The sequence below is a fragment of the Dryobates pubescens genome, chromosome 1 (assembly GCF_014839835.1).
Source record: "Dryobates pubescens isolate bDryPub1 chromosome 1, bDryPub1.pri, whole genome shotgun sequence".
Taxonomy (NCBI): Eukaryota; Metazoa; Chordata; class Aves; order Piciformes; family Picidae; genus Dryobates; species Dryobates pubescens.
Genome location: NC_071612.1, coordinates 27029397 through 27047216, shown reverse-complemented (window position 1 = coordinate 27047216; position 17820 = coordinate 27029397). Strand labels below are relative to the sequence as shown.

Sequence of the window (17820 nt, the reverse complement as noted above, 5' to 3'; positions counted from 1 at the left end):
TAATTGCAGAGGAGACTAACTTGCCAAGAGGGTGACGGAGATGGGAACTGGCAGTGATGGGATGAAAGTCTACCTGTACCAAGTGTTTTCTTTCTGCTAGTTGTGCTATGGTGGTGAGCCCAGGCATGTAGGCAGGGGTGACATCTTTTATTAGAGTAACTGATGTCACTGCTAAGGGCTTGTAGTTAGGGCTTATGAGGGGAGCTCAGGCCTTGGTTGGGTTTAAGTGACTGAAGGGGAATCCATTAAAGGGGAGCAAGCATGCACTCATGTGGGTGACCTACATTCCATTCATACTATCTCAGAGAATCTCTTTGCATGCTAATTTGACAGAAAGTTCATTAAACCAACCTGTTGTGTGGCTGAGGGATCAGCATACAGCTGTGTCCTGGAGAGGTCCTGCATTTCTTCCTGCTTACAAAGCCTTTCCAGCAGTAACTTCTTGCCTTCTGCCACTGTGTGCACTCTCTCTGTTAGCAGCTTTTGGAAGTGGAGGATGGTGTTTTCAGAAGCACTTTTCTTCAGTGGAACAGGTGGCACCTCTGTGAACAACAGCAAAGCCTGCAGTCAGAGGCACAGGTCCATGAGCTGCTGCCCCCGGAGGTTAGCACATGCCACACTTCCCCCAGGCTGTCCTTTTGTCAGGTTCCTCTGGCAGGCATTGCCTGGTGTTGTGTAAGGGAGCATTGTATAACAGTGAGGAGGAATGAAGCAGAGCAGAGACCTTCAGCTTTGCCTAGCTGCTGCCTAATGCACAACATGCCTAGCTAAGAGGCAGTAAATGAAAGGATACTTAGTCCTGTTAGCACAGCTCATTGTGGTGATCTGAGCAGGCTGAATTCAGAGGCATTGTGGCATTTGGAGCTGTTTGTGGTCATCTGTCTGTAAACAGGACAGCACTTTAGGGATGAGCATCCCAAAAACTTGAGGGGATCATCCCTCTTTGGACTTCATGATCATGTACAGCCTGGCAGCTCTGCCAGGAAGCAGAATAAGCTCCTGATCTTTCCTCTAGGTTGCATATTTCTATCCAGGCTTTCATTTTTTCCCACCCAGTGATTCTCTCTCTTATCTTCTCTTTGGAATAGCTGCCTCAACCTGTCTGCTCTTGTACACCATGCTAGCCATCACACATCACATGTTGCACATTCTATGTCCCAACGTGTCATTCCTCCTCCACAGAGTGTGAGAGAGGCAACCACAGCCACAGTTGGGAGATTGTCCCTCTTCTCCTCTGAGCCAACAGAGTTAATGAAGAAATCTCTTTTACAATCCTTTCATCTTCTCCTTGCACTTGACTCATGCAAAGCCAGGAAGTATTCCCTGATGCTGACCTTGTTCATAGCAGGGATGAGGGCTGAAATGACTGCCTTCCTTACACCCACATTTCTATCAGGACTCTTGCTTTGCAGATTGTTGGGGGTGATAGGATGTTAGTTTGGAGCTCACTGTTTAGTTCTACAATGATTTTTTTAACTGCTTGAGCACTAGAAAGCAGAGTCTAGCACCCAGTCTGACAGTAGTGCACAGCATCCAGTTTGACCAGAGAGTGTAGCTGCTTTAAAAAGGAGCTCTTACCATCAGCCCATGTTTTTCTCTTGATGCTCAAGGATCCTGTGTTTGCTGGAACATCTCCCACTGAAACTCAGAAGAGAAAAGCAAAGCAAGGTGACTAAATCTTTTGCAGAGATTATTTTGCAGAGATTCTCCAAGCACAGTCAGTCACACACCTAAACTCTTGGTACCAGAAAAGCAAATTCCCTGGGAAAAGGAACCCTGAGTACTGAGAATCTTCTAGAACAGTTAGGTGCTGGGCTGGCACACAGCATCAGGGTGGGGACACATGTTTTGGGCAGATGCCTCAAATAGCTTCACAACTAAAGCTTGTTTTCTGAAAGGTTATTGTTTTCCTGTCTCCTGTGGATCAGCACTCACAGCACAGACACACAGCCCTCTTCCAGCCTGCTGAAATGTAAAAGGGCCAGGGTGGTTCCAAGGGTCTTGCTGCTGACAAATTCCATCCAGGGAGAGCAGGAATGAGCAGCAGCATCTTCAGTTTCTGCCTTTGGAAGAAAATGTCTGTCTTAAGGATGAGACTGAGCAGAAGAATGGGGCAGGTGAGAAGCTGTGCTGTCATTCCAGCCTCAACTAAGGGCACTACCACATGGTGACCTTGGACACCACATGAGGCTCTGACTCATGACTGAGGACAGCTGGCTTAAGGATAGCTCCAGCAGCTTTTGCTCAAGCTGCCCATCTGGCCTCTGCTGCAGCAATGCTTCCAGTTCTCAGCTGACATTTGTAATGCTGCAAATTGTTATTTAACATATTAAGAAAGTCAGAATTAGTTCTGCTTTGCCATAACTCACTGAGCTCTATGCTGCAGTTAAATTGCTTCTGCAAGAGCATCTGATCTGCCTGCAGCAGGGGCAGGTGTCCCCCAGAGCTGGAGCAGTTGGCCAGTCATGAGAACCCTTACAGCAGACACAAGGCTAGCTATGGAGCTCCTGGAGCTGGGCTTTTGATACTAAAATGGAAACAAACTCTAGTTAGAGAACTGATTCTGCTTCAGCAAAAATGAATACAGTAATTCCAAGTGCTCAAATCATCACCACTGTGTCCCCTCCCCCCCGCACTGTTCTCTCTCCACTCTGGTGGGAATTGAATTTGTGATGTTTGCTTTGCTGCAGTCCTTGCACATGGCTTGATTGCTACAGATTTGTGCAGTTCTAACTGGTGTGAGCTTGCAGCTCTCTGTCCACAGACTGTAGAAGCCCACTAGCTCACCTCTCAACCCTGCCATGTGGTGTGAGCTTGCAGCTCTCTAGCCACAGACTGTGCAGACCCTCTCAACCCTGCCATGTTTTGCAGCACCATTTCCCTGTATCTCACTTCAGCTTTCACAGGCACAAGGATTCTGCAGTGGGGCTGAACACTTCAGGTGCTTTCACGTTTGGTTCATGTTGGACTTGATGATCTTTGAGGTCTCTTCCAACCTTGGTGATACTGTGATGTTTTCACTTCTCCAGTCCTCCAAAGACCACTTGTGCTCACTGAGTGTTGCCTACATGACCGTGCAGCTGTGCTCCCCTCCCTGTTCTAGCCACACTTCAGCCCTGGGGCACAGCTCAGCTGCTTAACTTCCATGTCAAGCGCCTTTATCTCATCACTGAAACTTTTAATACCTGGTAGGATGCCTGAGCTTTCACATCCCCAGCCTGAGGGCCCCAGGGGCTGCCTTCTCAGGATACAGTCGACTTCATCATAAAACCTCATTTTCCTCCTGGGGTTGCCCAGGTGCTCGTTCTCCTTCTGCAGGGCGCGGTACTCGTACTTGAGGTTCTTGTACTTGGTGCGACACTGTTTCCAGTCCCTGTCTATGCCACGTTTCATTAACCTTCTGGCAATCTCCTCAAAGATCTCTTTATTTCTTGTGGCCCCCTCAAGCATTTGCTGTATCTTGTCATCTGACCATATGCTTATCAGAGCTCGGACTTCGTTATCGCTCCAGTGCTTCCCCGCCCCACTGTCGCTCACAGTGATGACTTTGAAGTGATTTTGTGCTTCCTCCAAGGGAATGAGAGTGTCTGGGAACAGAAAGGAAACAACAACTGAACACTGCTGAACAGACTTGCACTAGAGTCTAATTGCAGCTAATGACTTGGTCACGAGATGAAGGTTTATTAATGTTTATCATAATCATAGAATCCCAGACTGTCTCAGGCTGGGAGGGAGCTCAGAGCTCAGCTCCTCCAACCTCCACACCATGCCCAGGGACACCTCTCAGCTACACTCAGCTGCTCAGGGCCTCATCCAGCCTGGCCTGAAACACCCCCAGGCAGGAGGCAGCCACAGCCTCCCTGGGCAGCCTGGGCCAGAGTCTCAGCAGCCTTTTGCTGAACAACTTCTTCCTCAGCTCCACTCTAACCCTGCTCTGCCTCAGCTCCAAACGATTCCCCCTTGTGAAAGTCTTTTAACTGCACAAAGTTATTATCCACACGTGACTGCATTTCTCCTAAGTATGCAAAATGTGCAGCCAGTGAAATCTCTTGTTTCTCCAAGGCATCTAAAGTTAACAGACTGAAGGAGTTGGGGCTGAAGGACAGACTGAGGGAGTTGGGGCTGTTCGGTCTGGAGAAGAGAAGGCTCCGAGGTGACCTAATTGTGGCCTTCCAGTATCTGAAGGGGGCTACAAGAAGGCTGGGGAGGGACTTTTGAGGGTGTCAGGGAGTGACAGGACTAGGGGGAATGGAATGAAGCTGGAGGTGGGGAGATTCAGGCTGGAGGTGAGGAGGAAGTTCTTCCCCATGAGAGTGGTGAAGCCCTGGAATGGGTTGTCCAGGGAGGTGGTTGGGGCCCCGTCCCTGGAGGTGTTTAAGCCCAGGCTGGATGAGGCTCTGGCCAGCCTGATCTAGTGTGGGGTGTCCCTGCCCATGGCAGGGGGTTTGGAACTCGATGATCCTTGTGGTCCCTTCCAACCCTGACTGATACTGATACTATGATACTATGTTGACATTTTCTCAGTGCAATTTTGTTGCTGCTGTCTAATAAAAGATGGCTGCATCCAAGGGCTGTATGCAGGAAAGCAAGCAGCAGCAGCTGAGAAAGTGGTTTTCCAGTTTCTAATTGGAATGGCAAGGCAAAATGTGCAAATGAAAATGCTGCTGGGGGTTCAACAGACAAAGCCTTACCTCCCTGTTCAGAAGAAGGCAGATGCTGCTCAGCAGGCGAGCGCAGAGAGAATGCAAAGTTGAACTACAGTACTAATGCAACTTTTGCTGATGACAGGGAACAGAGCCATGAAAGTGTGATGACAAAGCTAATCTGGAGTCAGAAGTAGAAAAGCTGAGCTGTGTTTGAGGCAGAGGTCTGCTTGCTCCAGCTCTGGCACTGAGTGACTGTGGTTTTGTTTCTGAGCAAGTACTCACCTGTACCAGCCCCCCGTTTTGCTACTGGTGTGCAAGGTCTGTCTTCTGAGGTAGTGCTTGTAAAGTCATCATCTGTGCAAACACACAGTTTGGAAAGCAGACTCAGACAAATACATTGATAACACTCCCATCCTCTGTGGTAACACCTGTCTTCAAGCACAGATGTTGTAGCCCATTAGTTGTAAGGAGCCTTCTGCCATGCACCTCCCTGAACCCAGTTCATTTATTGGCATTTCTCATATCCCTTTGCTCCTCAGCATTCCTCAAAGCATAGCTGTGGGTGCAACACAGCCTGCAAATACTTGAATAAACACAGAGGCATGTGTGGATAGTTTGTATGTGAGGTGTGAGTTGATTTCCATAGCATGTTTGTACACACTGATGGGCACAGGTCTGCCTACCAGGCTTTCTTCCTAGGCAGTGTGGGTAGGGCAGGCTGGGTGAGGCTTTGGTGCCATTGGGATGGCAGTGTCTGGATTCACTCATGCCAGGGAGGGCTTGCACTGCAGCCTGGCTCCAGACACCTTGATGAAAAGTCCCCCTGCAGCCTTCCTCAAGGATTCCTTCAGGTCCTGGCAGGCAGCTCTGAGGTCCCCCCATAGCCTTCTCTTCTGCAGGCTGCACAGCCCCAGCTTCCTCAGCCTCACAGCAGAGCTGCTCCAGCCCTTGGAGCATCTCTGTGGCCTCCTCTGGCCTCACTCCAACAGCTGTGTCCTCCTCCTGCTGGGGACACCAGAGCTGAAGGCAGGATTGGAGGTGGGGTCTCAGCAGAGCAGAGTAGAGGGAAAGAAGCCCCTCTGCTGCCCTGCTGCCTACACTCCCCTGGCTGCAGCAGGTCCCCTCCTGGGCTCTTGATTTTACTTTTTTCTTTTGAACTCCTACCCCTAAGCCCATGGCTTTCATTTCTGTGCTCATTCTCCCAACCATGCTGGCTCTCTAACCTCTGTCTCTGCCTTTGGCAGCAGCCCTTGTGTGCTGCTGACTTGTGTGATTGCTCTCCTCAATAGGATAGTGCAGCCTGAACTCAATTTGTGTGACATTTCATTCTGTGTCACTGGCTATGAACTCTTCTCTTTGCATTGCTGCGTCCTTGCTATGTCTCTGAACTTTCAGGGACACAGCTTTCCTTTATCCTCAGTGTGACCTGTGCTTCTCTGGTGTCATTGCTGTGATGGTGGTGTTCTGGTGTTGTCCTCAGTGTCATCCTCCTTACAGTTAGCTTTTCATAATCAGGACCATCCTGTGCAAACAGTTGTAAAAGCTGTGTTGGGTAGGGTGTCTCAACACCCAGGCCCCAGACAGCAGGACTGCCCAGAAGGAAACTCTTGCCTACAGTCTACAGGAGGAACATCCTTAGAGTAGAAACTTTCACTGTAAAAGGCCAACTAATCTGTGCTCACAGAATCATTCTGATAGAGTGTTTTGTTCTTTCCATCAGCTTCTGGGTACCAACTGCACCTGCAGTGAAATACCTTTAGATCCATGATACCAAGTCAGTGTAGCTTAGTGTTAGTGTTACTCCCTCTGATACCTTTTTTTACCATGACCTTCCATGGTTTCTCTGCTCATTTATTCCAGCTCAATTTGAGTGTATTCCATTCAAGTGTAATGTTTGACAGAAAATTAATCTCCTGGACATTTATCACTGAATGGATGTCTTCTGCACATTGCTTAGCCTCAGGTTTCAGATTTCCTTGCAAAATACCTCAGAACACTTATGGCAGTGGTTTGATAACTGCACTGCTAAGAAGTAGTTTGAAAAGACAGGGAAGGTAAGTTCAGTGTTGGATGTTCAGTGTTTCTGAGACAGCTGTTGAGCTCCCCAGTGTGTCCTCTTTACCAGCTGTGTATGAAAAGAGCAGCATTGGTGCCACAACCAAATGCAGATTTATCCCGTCTAGCATAACAAGGAGTGTCTTGTGGGGAGCCTGAGATCCTGGTATTCAGGGGGGGAAGGAGAAAGAAGTGTTTATACATCTTTTGCACTATGAAATCAAACAAAACCCCAGATTGGTTGTGGTAGCCAGAGGTAGAACAAGTGCAGTGTGGGGGACTACATAACACACCTTACAAGTCTGCAGTTCCCAACAAAGGTGCTGTTACAGGCATGAAGACACAGGCTTGACCTACCTATTTCAATTGTCTCCTTCTTTATTTGTGTAGCTTCCAGAGCTGCTGGGGTGGAATTGGCAAAGTCCCCCTCATCTTCAAGCATTTCTGTAACAAAACCAAAAGATGAATTGCAGAGTTCTTATTAACTGAACAGGTCTTCAGTTATGTCTTGGGAATCACCAGCTTCAGAAGGCCATTAATTAAAGGTCTCCTCTTGTAATACATGAAAGCTGCCATTTCTCTGCAGCAGAGATCTTAAGAGCAAAGTGTATGCACAGATGGAGTAAAACTCAGGCCAACACATTACAGCTGCACCATTAAAGTCTATGGATTAAATATGCACATTCTGGACTTGCTCAAAGCTGGGTCAGCATTTGTAGACTGGTTTGCTGATGGTGGTTATAAGCTGCGTAGTACCTGGTGCACCTCTATGCAGCAGGACAAGCAAGGGGGTGACTTTCATAAGGGGTGCTGAAATTACTGAAAGGCTCCCAGGTGAGTGACTGGTGCCAACAGAGATTAAATTAGCCCCCAAAGGGGTGAAGGTCCTGACACTGCTTCAGGCTGCTGTGCCTGGGTGACTGAGCTGCAAGGCTGCATGCATGGTAAGGACAAAGTACTCAGTGCCTGCCCTGAGAGCATCCTGGCTGCAGCAGCTTACAAGTGGTTTACATCAGACTGGAGGGCAGAGTGACAGAGGTGTCCCTGGGCTCCCCTCCACGGGGAGGAGACCTTCACTCCCTTGCCATTGGCCTCTGGTGTTTAAGGGAGGACTCCACCCCTCCGCCCCGGGATGGACGGCTGGACAGGTGGATGATGCAAGTGGTCTTTCTGATCCTCATTCCCAGGTGAGGACACTGCTGTGCAGAGATTAAGTGGTGAAGGCCATAGTGTGGATTGATGACAGCAGTTTCTGGCCCACGGCCTGTTCTCAGTCCATTCAAGAATGGACTCAGAGGTTGAGCAACAGAGCAGGATCTGGAGACTTTCATTAAAAATTACCCCCGGATCAATATGGCCTTGTTTGCAGCAGATGTTCCCTGCGCTGTGACCTGCATCATGTGCCTGTTGGGGCTGTTTTCCCAAGGGAGCCAAGAATGTGGGGAGGGTTGTTTTTTCCCTAAGCCACTGTTCAGGTTTTTTGGAAGGGAGGGCACGAGGAGAGCAAGACTGAGCCAAACAGAACAAACCCTCAACCCTCTCTGGCACGGCTGAACCGCAGCGGCTCCGGCTGCGTTGTTCAGTGCAGCTATAGACAGCTGCCAGCAAGTATGGTTAATCCCTGCTCTGTGTGTGAGGCACTGCTCAGAAGGCCACCAGAGCAAAGCTGTCACAGGCTTGCCTTTTACCCACACAGTCCAATACAAGCTCAACTCTCTGTTGGCACTCTGTCACCACCACTATTTATCCTGTGTTCTGGCTCAGAAGCCAAGATTAGTAATTTGCCTCCTAATCCTTGCTCTCATGTGTGTCTTGGGGGAGTGGGGAATGTCAAAGCCAAGGAAACTTTTCAGGGCACGGCCTCCAGCAACTTGCAAAGTTGCTGCCATCTCTGTCATGGACACAACTTGGATGAACAGCTGGGAGTTTGTGTCTGTAGCCCATCTATGCCTTGAACAAGCAAGACCTGGAGGCTTTGCACTACTTCACACCAGCCTGGGTCCTGTGTATGAAACGATTCTCTCCTGACTTTCTACCTGTACACACACACACAGCAGGAAGTGTCCAAGCCAGCATAAAAGCTCCAGGATGCACCCATTTAAGATCTTAGCTTTGAGCCACAGACTTTCTATAAGCCTTCGCTCAGGGAGTGCCAAGACTTAATCCAGATTTATTCTCAGAGGGGCACAGAGTAAAGTATGGGGGACACCAAAATCCTGGGAAATCCTGGCAAGTAATTTGTCTGAAAGAAAAGGCTTGCTATACATATTTTGGTAAGAACCTCAGCTATTGATGTTCCTTAGAATCTTGTTTTCAGCTCCACTGGTGTTCCCTGGCACTCCACACTTAACCCAGCAGCTATACCCAGCCTGTGGTCATACTGCAATGTTTCCTTTGCAGTCAGAAAGTCAAGAATTGGCTGCCTGTGCAATCTGAAGCAGCTGGCTCTTCTGAACAGATCTCAGGAATCACCTGCCCATGAAGGTGATCCCATGAGACGGAAAGCACTGGTCAGAGTGACCAAGTAAAGCTTTACTCCTAGTTTGACTTAAGAGGGGTATCTTTTATGAGAAAGGAGGAAAAACTACAGTGGCCTCAGGCTTTGCTAGGCTGCTTTTCCTAAAGACTAACTGGGTTTGTGACTGCTGTGATGCTCTTCCACCCTCTGCTGGCCTATGCAGAAGGCTGCTGCAGGGCAGCGCTGCCAGAGACGTTTCACTGAACCGGGGGATTTATTTACCTCAGCCCTTTCCTTCTCAGGCAGGTGTTTGCTGCCCTTGGAGTAGCAAATACATTGAGGATAGAGGGGACAAATAATACCAAGAAACATCAAACCACTTGGTATCTCCCTGAAACTGCCATGTTGGTCTTTGAACTAATACCATCTTCACTTTTTCCTCACTGGAGTATGGCCCACAGTAGCTAGTCTGTGTCTGGGTGAGTGTGTGTACAACATCAACTCCATCTACCAATGGCAAATGATACTCTGAGAGAAGTTGAACAGAATTGCTCCATTCCTGTCTAGGTCAAGTTGGGGTTTTGTACAAATTTTTTAAAGGCAGTGTATTTATTATCCATCCAACCTCTTTGCTAGGATCCATCCAACCTCTTTGCTAGGATCCATCCAACCTCCTTACTTCCCAGGTCCTGGCTTTCAATGTCTTTGACCTGTCTAGGAAGAGCATGTACCAGCATCTAGAGGACAGAGGGTCTCCATGATACTGCACCATAAAAAGCATGCATCTTTTCCCTGCTTTAGCTAATACCTGATTATGTTCCCATTAAAGCAGTAAAATCTAGGTGGGTTTTACCACCTGTGATAAAATTATGTGAGTCTGTAGTGTTCCTTTGGGGATGCAGGGGAAGAATTAGAGAAACTGCATTTCTTCATGATGGGAGTGCTGTGGTTTTGTCTTGTTTTGTTTTGTTTTGTTTCCCCCATAGCAGTAATCTATAGAGTGGCTAGGCTGAGCCAGGGACACTTCTGAAGCACCTGCTTTTAAAATCTTTCCCTACAAAATCTGATTCTGGTTACAGCTGCCCAGAAACAAACAAAAACATGCACTTAAAATTCCTTGAGAAAGGAAATGGTAACCAAGGTAAGCTATAGATGTCTTAACATCCCCACTAAAGGAATGTTCAAGTGTCAGAAATGGTTCCTCAGAGCTGTGCTAGAAGTATTCAGTTAACTGTCTGCCTCATTTGGAAGCCTGCAGTCCAGTTAGAGGACTCCTTAGCAGTTAGAACAATGTCAGATGGCAGGTTAGTGGCACTGCTCAGATTATTGCAGTGTCTTACTACTAGCAGTTCATGTACATGTAGTCATTGTGGATGGCGAGAACTGGTATTGGATGTGTTTTACAAGTAGCCTTATTTGGATCCCACCAAACAGTGTTTCTGTTCTGTCTCTCTCAATGTGAGGTCCCTAGAGGCAATGCACTTTTCATTACCACCTCTTCTCCTCCAGTGAATGCTTCATGTGGCCATGGGGATCTGGTAAAGGGCCAGCTGTGTGTTAGTAAATTAAAACTAATAAATGCAATAGCTCTTGAATGCTAAACCAACCCTCACCCATGTCTTGACTTACTTGCAAAAGCTGTTTCTGTCTTTACATGCAGAGCTGCCTGGCTCTCTGGAGCAGTGCTCACAGTAACATCATCTGTCAGAAGATTTTTAATCTGGCATTAAAACCTTTCAGCTTCACAGCAGACCACTTTAAGTTCTGTAGAACTACTCCTTAGTGCCTCATATAGACCATGCTCTGCCTCATGCTGCTGACAGAGGCCATGAGGTCCTGTGTCGTGGAGTTAAGTCTGTCAGCCTCCGAGACATCCGTGTGCCTCTAGCAGAACATGCAACTCCTGCAGCCCCTGAGCATGATGGTTCCAGGTGTAAATAATGTTTCTTTGTCTAGGGTATGTGACCTTCATAGTCAGTGCTAGTAGTGATAGTCTTAAATGAAGTTTTCATCCCCCAGCACAAGCAGCTCCCCAGCCAAACACGGAGCACGTGGCACTGTGAGGAAGGCAGTGGTGTGCATGCACAGGAAACTCAGTGACTGTACTGCCTGGGCAGACAGAGCAAGCACTCAACCTGCCTAAGTCTTTACTTTCTTCTTCACACCTTGGGCCATCAATCCTTGGGAAGATTATTTACCAGACTGTTTTTATCAAACACAGCAGAGCACTGCAAATCTGCACTGGAAGTGTGGTCAGCACTATTATGTTTTCTCCTGCTTAGAAGTGTTTGAGGCCTCTGCATTTTCTAATTACAGTGTGGTCTTATTATAGAACTCATCTGAGTTTACTAAATATAGGGATTTATGTAAAAGGGAAGATTTTTCTCCTTACCTGAGTCAGAAACTTTCTTTATGTCTGCAACCCGTAGGTCTTCTGACATATTGCTAAGAGAGTCCTCTTCTCCTGTGTCCCCAGGCATGCCTGTGTAAACAAGGCTCTGTTAATTAGGGCACTGCCTGCCTGTGCCACCTACTCACAGCTGGGCTGTGTCAAATCAGAACATCTGCACAACCTAGGATGCTCCTCATGCCAGCAGGCAGCAGGGGATGCATTAGCAAAAGACCTACAAACTGCAACTGAAGAGTCAGTCTTCCCCCAGATTTAAGCCAGAGACTGTCTTTGTGTTCTGTTTTTCTTGACTCCTTCCATTACTTTACCAACTCCCAGTCCTACATTTGGCCACCATAATATCATCTTCTGTGTGGGATTCTGACTGTGTAATCAAGAGTTTGATGTTTGGTTCTGTTCCTACACAACAGGCATGTTTCTCACACATACCAGTAAAGGCTGTTATAAACCCTGGGTGGTGTAGGTCCATCCATCTACTCTACTCCTGCATGAATCCATGGCATTTGTCAACAACCGCACTAAAGGCAGCCTCTGTGAGCATGCTTGGTGCTATTCCTTGTGCTACTTATTGTCTTACTAGTTTGAGAGTCTTCTCCAAAGGCCAAACTGGGCAACTGGGGGCCACAAGAGAGAGAGAGAGACTTTAAGTACTGTTTTTTAAACTCATTTTTATAACTACAGACTTCTGTTTTGATTTCTCCAGTAACACAGCCTGAGCATTGATCCATTCTTTTCATCTGAACTGGAAACAGTCTCTTCTGCCATGATTTTAACTGGAGTGGTCTGTCTGTATCACTTCATCTCATCCTACACCTTCATCTTGGTTTTCCTACTGATGGTTTTCAGTTCTATTACAAAAAGTTTGGGGCAGTCTGAAAGATCACCTTAGAACCTAAGACAAACCTGCTAGGGCAAAGCAGTACATTTCCATTCAGTGGGTTTTCCCCTCCCCATCAGATTGGTTAATCTAGCTGGCTGCTTTTTGGTGGCTTTTGTTTGGGTGTGTTTTGGTTTTATTTAAGACCTCTCTAGTGCTGGAAAACTAAATTTCCTAAGTGATGTATGGGTAGCTCAGGCACTTACCTATGGAGTCCTTTTCTGATTTTGCTTCTGTCCACTCTGGAGGCCTCTCACTTTCATCATGATCTGGTTTACTTGCTTGTTCCAGGGTGCTGTGCCCCAGAATAGCATCCAGTTCATTGAAGAATTTCATGCTTCTGCTTGTGCTCCCTGAGTCCTGGGCACTCTTTGCACTCTTGTATTCGTGTTTCAGGTTTTTGTATTTAGTCCTGCATTGCTTCCAGTCCCTCTCAATTCCAAACTTCTGGAGCCTAGCAGCAACCTGCTCAAATATTCTTTTATTTCTCACTGTGCCCTCCAGCTGCTGATGGATATTTTTGTCTGACCACACACGTATCAAAGCTCTGACTTCATTGATAGTCCAGTGCTTGCCTCCTTCATTTGCTACTGTAGGAATCAAAGCTGGGGTTTTGGAAGCCTCCACTGCTGATGGTGGATCACCTGCAGTGTTGGGGGAGGGAGGGGAGAGACACAGACAGGGGTTACCTGCATGGTTGGGGTAGGGAAAGGACACAGAATGAAGCAGACTGTTTCCTCATGACTTGTCCCTCCAGAGAAGGGTGGAGCAGAGGTGGCACTAAACCTGAGCTATTGGTCATTAATTTGCCAGCAGGTTTGTTAATTCTGACATCTTTTTTGTTTGCCTGCTCTTGAAAAGTGCTCTTAAGAAAGTGCATGGACCTTTAAGAAATCTCACGTGGGACATCTCTTTCTTCTGTGCCCTCATGCACTGAGCTTTTACTTGTAACACCTTTGAGAACAACTAATGGGCTGCTGTGTGCTTCAGGTGTTAGAGGAGAGCACTGTTCCCTAGTCCTGTGCTAGCACAATAATTAGCTGGGCCTGAAACCAGCACCAAGACTTTGCCATCTGCATTCATGCCATGCTTCTGGTTTGATACACACAGACAGCTTTAAGCAGAGAGTACCTGAGTTAGAGAAAACCCACAAGGTGACATGGGTATCACATTTGGCAGCCTTTGCACTGGCACTGAACAAAATCAGCACGGTTAATAGGATAAAGCTGTAGCATGGAGTGTGTTGGTAATGTGAGCAATGCTCATGCAGCTGTTACATTCCCCCCCACAGTGCTCAGGAGCTAGTGGTGCCACAAGACTGCTGAGTGCTGAAACTGGGAAGGAAAGTGTGGCTGGTTTAAAGCTTTGTTGACCAGAAACAGAAGCTATCAGGAAGTGCCCTGACAGCCATTCTGCCTTGTTAGGCTCTGATCTCTGCACCATCATACTGTACCTAGTTGGGCTGGTCTGACATGGGACATAAAAAGCAGTGGATCTCCTGGAACATCCTCATCATCTTCTAAAGAAACTGATATTTCACCTAGGAAGGAAAGAGATTGGAGGTGAAAACCAGGTATGGACTTCAGTAGCTTAAATTAGTTTAAGTGGCAATGTCCACACACAATTAGAAGGTTATTAATTTTGTCATCTCCACTCTTCATTTCTATTTAATGGAAATTCAACATTCCTTTGGCCTGTTACCACAAGGGGGATGCAAGCTAGAGAAAGTAAATGAAATGATTTTGTCTTGTGTATGAAACATGTTTGAAATGTACCTTGGAGTTCTTGCAGACCTGATGCTGGTGACTTGTATGCTTTTCTGGCTCAGAATTTGGGGTGGATAGCACAATGGAAGTCTGCTTTGAAAGCATACAGTGAAAAGTAAGAGCCACACTCATAAAAGCAGACTTTGCACATGAATTCAGTTAACCACAAATCCATCTATAAAACACCAACAAAGCCCCCCAGGAGGAATATTCAGAGTATGAAGCCAACAAGAATGTGCTGCAAGGAGTTCTGGAAAGCCATGGAATTCATTAATGGCACAGGGTAAGGGGGAAAAGTATTGTGAGCAGAGAGCAGATGTATTTGCAGCTAACTTTCCACAGTGTAGCATTCCCACATTTGCTTCAAAAGCAGCACTCCAGCAGCTGCTGCCTGAAGGGCTTTAAGCAGCACATGTCAGTCTGGTTCTGAATCAGCTGGATTTTTCACACAGGGCAGACAGTTTAAAGTTGTTCTGTGGTGCTCTGCTGTAACAGGAGGTTTGAAATGTTGATTGACTGCACCAGGAGCTGAGTGAATAGAATAGAATAGAATAGACCAGACCAGACCAGACCAGACCAGACCAGACCAGACCAGGTTGGAAGAGACCTTCAAGATCATCGTGTCCAACCCATCAACCAATCCAACACCACCTAAACAACTAACCCATGGCACCAAGCACCCTATCAAGTCTCCTCCTGAACACCTCCAGTGATGGTGACTCCACCACCTCCTCCGGCAGCCCAATCCAAAGGGCAATCTCTCTCTCTGTGTAGAACTTCTTCCTCACCTCCAGCCTAAACCTCCCCTGGCGCAGCCTGAGACTGTGTCCTCTTGTTCTGGTGCTGGCTGCCTGGGAGAAGAGACCAACATCTGTCTGTCTACAACCTCCCTTCAGGGAGTTGGAGAGAGCAATAAGGTCTCCCCTGAGCCTCCTCTTCTCCAGGCTAATCAACCCCAGCTCCCTCAGCCTCTCCTCACAGGGCTGTGTTCCAAACCCTTCACCAACTTTGCTGCCCTTCTCTGGATACCTTCCAGCAAATCAACCTCCTTCCTAAACTGAGGGGCCCAGAACTGGACACAGGACTCGAGGTGTGGCCTAACCAGTGCAATGTACAGGGGCAGAATGACCTCCCTGCTCCTGCTGGCCACACTGTTCCTGATGCAGGCCAGGATGCCATTGGCCCTCCTGGCTGCCTGGGCACACTGCAGGCTCATGTTCAGCCTACCATCGACCAGCACCCCCAGGTCCCTTTCTGCCTGGCTGCTCTCACCCACTCTGACCCCAGCCTGTAGCTCTGCATGGAGCTGCTGTGGCCAATGTGCAGAACCCGGCACTTGGATGTGTTCAGTCTCCTGCCCTTGGACTGTGCCCAGTGACTGCCAGCTCCAAGCAAGGCAGGTCACCCGGATCAAAGCGGGGTGCTCCAGGGCGCTGCGCGAGCTCATCACCAGGATCGGTAAGGAGGTGCAGTTGGGATGCAGCCTCACAGCCCTGCCGGAGGTGAAACTGCCCTGGGAATGGCAGCAAAACATTAGCCTAAATCCTGACTTTGAGCAAGGCTCACAATGACTCAGAGATGCACTGCCCTGATCTCCTGCTGCTCCCAGCTGCCAGCCCTGCTTCTCTGGCAGGAGCTGCTGCCCACTGAGGCCAGGCTGACACAGGAAAAGCTGTGCTCACCTCCAGCACCAACCAGGACTGGTGCTTTACCTGCCCAAGAACTGCAAAGCAGAGGGGAAATGAATCCTCTCTTGGAAGGCTGCTGCATGTGGACCAGGAAGTTTTCCTTGCTACATTGGGATATTAAAGAGGAACAATTTCTTATTTTCAGTAAGAACAGCTAACACACACAGATGTTAGAGTGTTTGGTGTGTGGGGAAAACTAATCTGATGGTCAAACACTTATTCAGTAAGAGTATTGCATAGAAGGGAAAAAAAATAGCTGTCAGTGACATGTTACACTCCAGGCATGGAAAACCTCTGAGAGTGGCATCCTCACACCAGCACTTCTGAAGGATCTGTTCCCATGTCTAGGAGCTGTCTGGGGTTTCCACATGTGATAATATTCTCCCTGCTGGTGCATTTCTGCCCAGACTTGGTCATTTTCCTGCATTTGCTGTGGTAAGGTGAAAAGCAAGGAAAGTGGCCACTGCCACATTAATATTTAAACAGGGAGAGAAACAGAAAGGAGCTTGAGTAACTCAACATGAACTAGGTGGGCTTTGCTTTTGCAAATCAAGTGCTGCATTTGTTAACACTTGATGTAGCTCAAAGCAATCAACATGGGTTAAAATGGGAAGGTCATTCACTCAAACTCTAATGAATGGTATTTTCACAGTGCACCATAAATCACCACTTGAATCACCTTGGTTGCTGGGATAATAGAATCATGGAATTGTTAGGGTTGGAAGGGACCTCAAGGATCAGCCAGTTCCAACCCCTCTGCCATGGGCAGGGACACCTCACACTACAGCAGGTTGCTCACAGCCACATCCAGCCTGGCCTTGAAAACCTCTGGGGATGAGGCTGCCACCGCCTCCCTGGGCAACCTGTGCCAGTCTCTCACCACCCTCATGGGGAACAACTTCTTCCTCACAGCCAATCTGAATCTCCCCATTTCTAGTTTTGCTCCATCCCCCCCAGTCCTATCACTCCCTGACACCCTCAAAAGTCCCTCCCCAGCTTTCCTGTAGCCCCTTTCAGATCCTGGAAGGCCACAATTAGGTCTCCTAGGAGCCTTCTCTTCTCCAGACTGAACAGCCCCAACTCCCTCAGTCTGTCCTCACAGCAGAGCAGCTCCAGCCCTCTGCTCATCCTGGTGGCTCTTCTCTGGACACCTTCCAGCATGTTCAGATCCTTCCTGTAATAGAGTCTCCAGAACTGGACAGAGTGCTCCAGGTGGGGTCTCACCAGAGTGGTACAGAGGGGGAGAATCCCCTCCCTCAACCTGATGGCTACATTTGAATGGAAGGTGAGCATGTTGAGTTACATCTTTTTAAATCATTATTCAGGCTACAGCTCTGTGTTTGCTTCTGAAAACATCTGTTTTGGGTGGACAGCATGAATATTGCTGGCTTGAAGTGCTTTATGTGCTCATGCAGAAAGTGTCAGCTTTCTATAAACAAGCTGGGAATTGGTCTTCTACCAGCTGTGTTGCTACCAAGTTTGTCTGGAGACACCCCTCACAGACTTGATTGTGATTTTCAGTATTCATTTCTTCAATGACCCTTTCACAAGAAAAATGATTTTACAAGATGTGAAAACAAGCTCAGGAATTGCTACAGAAGTATAATCCAATCTCATACCACTAAGCTCTTTTTACTTTCCTTTTCCCTTCCTTCCCCCTATAGCAGTCTGCCAGTAGCTGAGATAATCAAAGAGATGCTTTGCAGCTTTACAGTAAGGATCATAGAACCATAGAATTGTTAGGGTTGGAAGGGACCTCAAGGATCAGCCAGTTCCAACCCCCCTGCCATGGGCAGGGACACCTCACACTACAGCAGGTTGCTCACAGCCACATCCTGCCTGGCTGCAAACACCTCTCAGGGATGAGGCTGCCACCACCTCCCTGGGCAGCCTGTGCCAGTCTCTCACCACCCTCATGGG

The 17820-nt window shown here is 47.9% G+C and overlaps 2 protein-coding genes across 2 annotated transcripts in view; one reads left to right on the top strand and one right to left on the bottom strand.

The window, feature by feature from the left end:
* PPAT (phosphoribosyl pyrophosphate amidotransferase) overlaps positions 1-17820 on the top strand; it is a 48000-nt gene that overhangs the window by 9656 nt on the left and 20524 nt on the right. The window lies entirely within an intron of this gene.
* The window catches only part of PAICS (phosphoribosylaminoimidazole carboxylase and phosphoribosylaminoimidazolesuccinocarboxamide synthase), a 40676-nt gene that overhangs the window by 19724 nt on the left and 3132 nt on the right, over positions 1-17820 (bottom strand). The window contains exons 2-9 of the mRNA XM_054163165.1: positions 13900-13986; positions 12653-13090; positions 11552-11641; positions 7059-7145; positions 4929-5000; positions 3186-3587; positions 1579-1638; positions 352-542 (exon numbers count right to left, since the gene is read on the bottom strand). Coding sequence (XP_054019140.1) covers positions 352-542; positions 1579-1638; positions 3186-3587; positions 4929-5000; positions 7059-7145; positions 11552-11641; positions 12653-13090; positions 13900-13986 — 1427 coding nt within the window. The remainder of the gene's footprint in view (positions 1-351; positions 543-1578; positions 1639-3185; positions 3588-4928; positions 5001-7058; positions 7146-11551; positions 11642-12652; positions 13091-13899; positions 13987-17820) is intronic.